This window comes from Suricata suricatta, chromosome 5 (genome assembly GCF_006229205.1).
Source record: "Suricata suricatta isolate VVHF042 chromosome 5, meerkat_22Aug2017_6uvM2_HiC, whole genome shotgun sequence".
Classification (NCBI taxonomy): Eukaryota; Metazoa; Chordata; class Mammalia; order Carnivora; family Herpestidae; genus Suricata; species Suricata suricatta.
Window position 1 is genome coordinate 6,738,141 of NC_043704.1, and position 7,498 is coordinate 6,745,638.

The following is a 7,498-nucleotide window of genomic DNA, read 5'->3' on the forward strand; positions in this document are numbered from 1 at the left end:
CTGCCGAGTTGAACTATTTTAGATTCCACGTAGGTAACATCCTGCACTATTTGTCTTTATCTGTCTGACTTATGTCACTCAGCATAATGTCCACCATGTTTATCCAGGTGTGTGTGTTTTTCAAGTTTATTCCTTTTGAGAGAGAGACAGAGAGACAGAGCCAGGGACGGGCAGAGAAAGGGAGAGAGAGAATCCCAAGCAGGCTCCTTACCGCTAGTGCAGAGCCTGATGCAGGGCTCAGTCTCACAGCCCTGAGATCGTGACCTGAGCCGAAATCAAGAGTAGGAGGCTTAACTGACTGAGCCCCCCAGGCGCCCCAGGATTTTCTTTTTAAAGGCTGGATGATAATACCCTAATGTGTGTGTCTCGTGATAAATTCTTGCAGCTTGTGTATGTCCGAAAACGCCTTTATCTTCACTTTGAAAGACCCTGTCGCTCAGTATGGAATTCTAGATTGACGGGGTTTTTCCCTTCCTGCACCTGAAGGCTGTTGATACAGTCTTGTAGCCTGTGTTACTTCCGACGTGAAATTGGCTCTAATTCTTTTTGTTCCTTTGTACAGAATATTTCGTTTTGCTCTCTATGCTTTTAAGATTTTCTCTTCATCACCGGTTTTCAGCAATTCACAGGTGTAATCTGCTTCTCGTTTCCTATGCCTGGGGATCTCTGAGCCTCTCAGATCTGTGACCTTATTGATTCCTTCAAGTTGGGAAGGTTTGGGTATTACTGCCTCCGATATTTTTCTGCCTCCCACCCCTCCCCTCATCTGGGTCCTCCGAGCATGGACAGGGGCCCTCGTCATGGAGGCCCACAGTCACCCTCTACCTTCATGTTTTCAGGACTTTGCCCTTGCTTCTTTCATGGGTAGTTTCTACGACGTTTTCAAGTCTACTGGCCTTTTTCTCCTGCAGGTATATCTTCTGTTAATGTCATGCAGTGCATTTTTCCTCTTACACACTGCAGTTTCTGTCTCTGGAACTTTGACTTAGGTCTTAGTTACTGTTCTGTGTCTCCGTTTACCTCGTCTGACTTGATGACGGCTCCTGTGTCTCTGTTCAGTGTGCCCGGCGTCCCTCCAGCGCCCTGAGTGGAACGCAGTTACAAGAACTGTCTTCGCATCCTGTCTGCTAATTCCACCATCGGGGTCGTTTCTTGCCAAGTTTCATAGGATTGATTCTTTCCCCCCTTGTTACGAACTGTGTTTTTCTACTTCTGTGTGGATTATGAATTGTGTTTTCATGTTCCTTTGCATACTTGGTGATTTTTTCTTAATGGAGACCAGACATTGTGAATTTCACCTTGTTGGATGCTTGTGATACTACACTTGACCAGAAATATGTATGTGGTATTTGTTCCCATTTCTGGCACTGAGCTCCTAAAACCCTGGGAATTTCCAACAAGGAGAGAACTTGGTCTTTCGTTATGTTAATAAAGTGACTTTGGTAGCATCTAAGGGTTGGAACCAGACCTCCAGGGAGGGCGAGGGGCTGGACGTTGAAGCAGTCTTCACTGGCCAGGGACTTCATCCAGCATGGCTATGCAATGAACCCACTAGGAAGATCCAAAAGGAGAGGGTTTGGAGCAGGTGCACGTGTGGAAACTTGGGGAGAGCGGCACCTGGAGGGCACGGAAGCTCCGCCCCCTTTCTCCTGACCTTGCCCTCGGCACCTCTTCCATCAAGTTGTTCCTGAGTTATGTCCTTTTATAATAAGCCAGTAATCCAGTAAGCACCCAGTTTCTCTGACCTCTGTGAGTCGCTCTAGCAAATGAATCAAGCTCAGTCAAGGTGGGGTTGGTTGGTGCCTCCAGCCTAACGGTCAGAAGCATAGGTGACAATCCGGGCTTTTAACGGAAGGTCAGGGTTGGGGGACAGCCTTGTCGCACTGAGCCCTTCACCTGTGGGATCTGATGCTGCTCCCGGACAGACTGTCAGACTTGAGTTGAATTCGTGGACACCCTGCTGGGGTGTGAGAATTGCCTGTTGCTGCCGTAAGCCCCAGTATATTGAAATTGGGTCCAGGTATCCGAAAGAGTGCTAAGTACTTGGTATTACTACAGATATGCTTGAGATGTGCTCCTAGCTCACATTTACGTTAGAGTCCTGCCTTGTCTTGCTTTTTTTTTTTTAATGCTTTTTTTTCTGAGAGAGAGAGAGAGAGAGAGAGAGAGAGAGAGAAGGAGCAGGAGAAGGGCAGAGAGAGACTCCCAAGCAGGCTCTGTGCTGATAGCGTGGGGCTTGATCTCTGGAACCATGAGACTGATGAGGGAAACAGACAAGAGAAATGTAGTTAAATCTCCATACAGCTCACAGCCCACCGACACACACCTGAAACTCGCAGAGTGTGACCTTGCTTGCGCCTTAATGTTTATGTTTTATTAAAGACTGAAAGTAACCTTATCTCAGCAGCCTGCCCCTCAAGGTCTGAAAGCCTTGCTTCCAAATTCCTCGGAGCTGCACGCCGTCCCTGGCCCCCACTAACTTAAAAGCATGTAATTGGTCACCCCTCGCATTCCGGCGCAGCTCATCCCGCCCCCAGGTCCTGTCCCTATGCTGTCATAAAACCTCCTTTTGCCCCAAAGACGTCTCAAGAATTCCTTCTTAGCCATTTGCTCATGAACCCCTCTCCGTAATTTCATCATTTCTGTGCACTTATGTGGGGTGTGAGTCTGGACTCTGAGCCTCAGTGCAAACTTCGGGGGTCCTTTGCCTTGTCTTCCTTGACACTCATTTCAGGGGCTTTTTGAGAAGTTTGGTCTTATTGGAACACTTTGATGTGATCGCTCGGGCTGTAACCCTCTAGCCTGTGGCTACTCTAGGGGGAGGAGAAAGTCTGCCCTTTGGCTGGAAGTTAGGACCCCAGCCGGAAAGGTAATAAGACCCAGGAACTTGATCCCCTCTCTCTATTCCTGTCCTTCTACAAAGTGGCCCTTCTCGGCTGTGGGACGGCCATCTAAGTCGCCAGAACCGCTGCCAATCTTAAGGACTGCCGTATGAAGTTTCCTCCTCGTTGGTGTCATGTGATCCCCTCTGTCCCCCTGATCTAGTGGCTTCTGGCCCCAGGGCCTCCACTGGGAGCCGGCTGAAACCAGCACCCGACTGAGTTAAAACCCAACCAGGGCCGTTTCCTAGGAAGTTGTCTGTAAGGACTGCGTGTGCTGGTGCGTCACTTGGACCACGATGGATTTCTGTCGTCACTGGTTTTCATCAGTGTCCCCTCCTGACTGTTGAAGTTCTCTCTCTGCAGGAAACAGAGCAAACAGACTGAGGTACCCTGTGTCCAGCCGTGAATGGCCCTAGAGCAGGACCCTGGTCCTAAGGGCCTCGCATAGAACGTGTTTGCTACTGACCAGGCAAATAGACTTGCTCCTGACACATTGGATGGTTGTCTAAACAGACCCCCTCCAGAAGGAGACCCCGGTCTGGGTAGCAGAGTGCTTAATACACTGGGTGCCCCTAACCTTGTTCGTGGGTTCCATTTATCAGCTCTGTCAGAACGTGACCCCCGGGTTTTAGAAAAGCAGTTATGAGATCCTTACCTGAGCTGAAATCAAGAGCTGGCCGGTCGCTCAACCCACTGAGCCACCCAGGCGCCCCGTGGCTTCTCGTGCTTCCAGGCCTCTGGGACCAGAGCGGTGCTCTTTCCCCGTGATGGAGGAGACACCCTCCAGCATGCCCTGCCGATCGGGTTTGGGTTCTTTCACTCTGGGAAAGGGAGTCAGCAGGAAGCAGTTGGCGGCAGGTACCGGTGTGAGCCCCGTGCGGGAGCTCCAAGCCCTGTTCCTTCTCAGCCTTTCAAGCACATCTCGGCCTTCGCTCGTTTTTTGGTCGGGTCTCTGCTGAAGGCTCGGGAGAGGCCCTCTGGAGATGTGTGGGATCCCTGTCTACAGATGCCTCCTGCCCTTCACTGTCCCTGTCAGCCCCGGCAGCCCCCAGGCCTGCCCCGCCCCCCACCCTTGCCCTGCTCTGCCCTGCCCCCCACCCCTGCCCTGCCCTGCCCCTCCCCCAGGCCTTGCCCTGCTTGGCCCCGCCCCCAGGCCTGCCTTGCCCCCCACCCCTTCCCTGGCTCTGCCCTGCCGAGTCAGGTTGACCACCAGGACCATCCCTGGGATTCAGGCAGGCTCTGCTGAGCTCCTTGCCACAGACCCCACTGCTCTTCCCACTTCCCCCCTCCTTCCCTGCTAGCCACCCCGTCTCACCGGTCCTCACCAGGCACTGGGCGAAGCGCCCTCCCGGCCGCCTTGCCAGGCCTCCCGCTGCACCTGCAGCTTCTGGATGTGCCCTTTGCACATGGCCATCAGCAACCACGTGGGTTCAGCACCTACAGACCATGGAAGGTGCGCGCTGGGGTGCAGGCCCTGAGCCCCTGAGAGCGCGCTGCCGCAGAGGCCCCCTGCCTGGGCCCCTGGCTCCTGCCCCGGGAGGCCGTGGGCCCACAGAGCAAGCGTCATCTCTTCTATTAAAGGGCGGATCTGGGCCACTCATGTCACAGCTGTGGACTTTCCCCTTTCTGTCTCCTCAGAGATTGCAGGTGCTCCAGTGTCTGAAATTTCTGGGCCTTTCTCAACAGACGACATAGCCAGCAACTGTGTCCCCGCCCTGCCTTTGAATGAACCCATCTTGTGGATTGTCTCCTACACGCTCATGAGCGTGTGTGGACTCATCCTTCTTACCCTCATCGTCCTGCTGCTCCTTCCTTTCCGGTGCCGGCCCCTGCCCCGGGACCCCGAGGTCAACGACGAGTCCTCCCTCGTCCGGCACCGCTGGAAATGAAGACCGGAGCCCGAACTCGTGAGCGGCCTTGAACTCTGTCAGGAGAACTCCGTTTCAGGTGCAGCAGGCGGGGTCACGCGGCAGGTTCCTTCCTGCGTCCACGCGTCTTAAATCTGTCCTGCTCCCAGATGCCTTCCAGATTCACTGTATTTTGATTCTTGATTTTAAAGCTTCCTTCTTCTCCCTCACTTCCAAGAAAAATTATAATAAAAAACACCTCATTCTAAACCAACACAGAGTGATTTGGGCTTCAGGCTGTATGTGACTGGGGATGCCAGACCAGCTAAGTGTGCCGTCCAAATCGGCTTTGGCTCGTTGTCCCCTTCCAGCTCTGGAGAAGGGAGAGCATGTGATTCATAACCCTCCTCACTCATGGGAAGCTTTTCATTTTAATTGCGGTGAAGGGTGTTTTGCACCAGGCTGCAACCTGGAACGGAGTATAGGGGTGCCTCGCAATACGGCGCAGGAGCAGCGGGGGCTGATGATGTGACCGTCCCGCCCGCTTCGGAGTCAGAAACGGAGCCCTTTTCTGGGTCCCCTGCTCTGAGCGGGAGCCGGAATCCTCGAGGAGAAGAGCGTCCCGCCACGGTCTTCACCAGCTTCCTCTGAAGACAGGAAGCCCGGGTCCGTCGTGGCAGAGTGCAAGGCCAATCTCCTCTCTGTGCTCCGTACTTCTGGAGCGTCATTGGGCTGAAAATAAAAAGCTACCTCTGCTGAGACTTAGCCTGGGCCCTGTCCCCGGATGGGGCAGGCAGCCCGCTTGCTGGCCTTGGGCTGAGAGAATTGTCACTCCACCTAGGGAATGGCCTGTCGCCCAGCTGGTCTGGCCTGGTGCTGGCCTGTCGCCCAGCTGGCCATCCGCACACGTGCGCACTCTTACTTAAAGTTAACAAGTGGTGTTTTGGCGAACAAAACAGATGCTGTTTCACCAGCTTAGTTGTTTTTTTATTTCCGGGTCTCTAAAGGTAGGTGGGTTATTACCCTTTAGGGAAATAGGGAAATGGCTAAATGCCCATTTTGGTGACCAAGTCTCGGGAAGGAAGATGTAAGACATGCAGAGGACTTGAAGGAACTTGTGTGTGCCTGCATTTGCAGAACCCCTAAATTCCAGCATAGCTGTCTGAATCCGCGAGAACAAATCTGGAGCAGTTGACCCGCGCCATGCTTTCCGTTGGCGTGTTTGGTCTTTGGTGACAAGGTGGCTGTGCAGTGCCGTCTTTATGTGGGGAACCTCCCTCTGGCTCTCATTTATTTGATACATTAATTTCTTCACCCCCCACCCCCACCCCAGAAAGCCTTAACACTATGTAGTCAGCCTTCTGTGATCAGATATAATTAGAAGGGTTCACAGTTCAAAGCCAGTATCCCTTCCCCTGTTTGGGTGCCCAAGGCCATGTTCACTGCACGGCTCTTGGGATGAGCTGGGTGGACAAAGGAGTCCTACCAGAAGGGCTAACCGGTGGCTGGATTGTCATGTATTTTCCGAATAGGCATCAGCCATATGCCTCGCTCACTGGACCAGGGCACACCCGTCCTGGGGAATACATGACCGGAGAGACGTGGGGCCACTTATACGTGTGGTGGCGTCCTTGTGGACGCTGGGGCAACAGAAGGTTTGAGTTGCGTCTCAACACGGTTGAGTTGTGCTCTCTTCAAGAAGCAGTTGGAACATCGTCATTGTCGGGAGGGGCTTCCTTCCGTTATCAGATCCTCCTTATCAGGTCCCGTCTTGGCTAGGTGACAGGTAGTAATTTCAGAGTATGTTTCAGTTCGAAATCTCAGGAAGCCTCACCCTCTTGTCCTGTTGGCTTTCTCGTGGGTTCGCACTCTGTGGCGCACCTCGCCTGGAAGCGAGGGCGGCTCTCCCAGGCGGGGCCTCCCCTGGGCTGTGAGCATCTGGGCTCCTGCTCTAAAACGAGGGAGCCGCACAGGTGACCCTGTCGCTTCTGCCGCCTGGTCCTCCGCACAGGCCCCTCCTCTTCCCGTCAGGCCCCTCCTCTTCCCGTCTCCGTGTAGGGTTTCCGCCCTGAGGAGGGCTGTCGCAGCAGACCAGCAGGCACCGTCCCGTCCCCGGGATACGTGGTAACAGCAAGGCCGATTTTGAGCTCTAGGGTATTTGATAAAATTTGCTGTGATGCTGGAGATTTCACATCAGATTTCTCCACCTTTTCATCTCCGATGACATGGGATGTGACATTTTAATGGAAAAACTCAGAGTTACACAGACCGCGGAACGTGGGACATTTTTCTGGCGTGCTTTGCTATTGAAAAGTGGGCTTGGAGTCACAACCCGGTTCTGATACCCACCTCCTCAAGTTTTGTAAATTGATACGGAGCGTGGAAAACCTGCAAGCCGGCCTGCTTTGAGCAGAAAGGAAGTAGAGATTGTCTGGCCGTGTCATTTTTACCTTGTAACATACTATGGAAAGTGCTGGAAGACGGGCCTTTTCTCGAAAGCTGCAACTTAGCATTATGCTCTTGTCAAACCCCTCTGCCCTCCCATGAGAGGTAGGCTGCTTCGTGGTGAACAGTAGGATTTTTGTGTTTTTTTACTAGGATGATATTTTATGTTCTTGATTAAGTTATTTGGGAAGCCCCAAATGCAATCCTGGTGTCAGTCTCTAGACCTCTTTGAAAACTAGCAAGAAACAAAATGAGGACCGAGTCTCTCCCCCCTGCCTCGGTGGTAGTAAAAGGCCCCACCTTGATTGGTGCCACATCATCTCG

At 52.9% G+C, this 7,498-nt stretch overlaps 1 protein-coding gene across 1 annotated transcript in view; it reads left to right on the top strand.

Annotated features, from left to right (window-relative positions):
• Positions 1–5,016, top strand: part of BACE2 (beta-secretase 2) — a 97,743-nt gene extending 92,727 nt beyond the window's left edge. The window contains exon 13 of the mRNA XM_029940622.1: positions 4,521–5,016. Within this exon, the coding sequence (XP_029796482.1) occupies positions 4,521–4,771 (251 nt within the window). The 3' untranslated portion in view covers positions 4,772–5,016. The remainder of the gene's footprint in view (positions 1–4,520) is intronic.
• Positions 5,017–7,498: the final 2,482 nt, after the last annotated feature.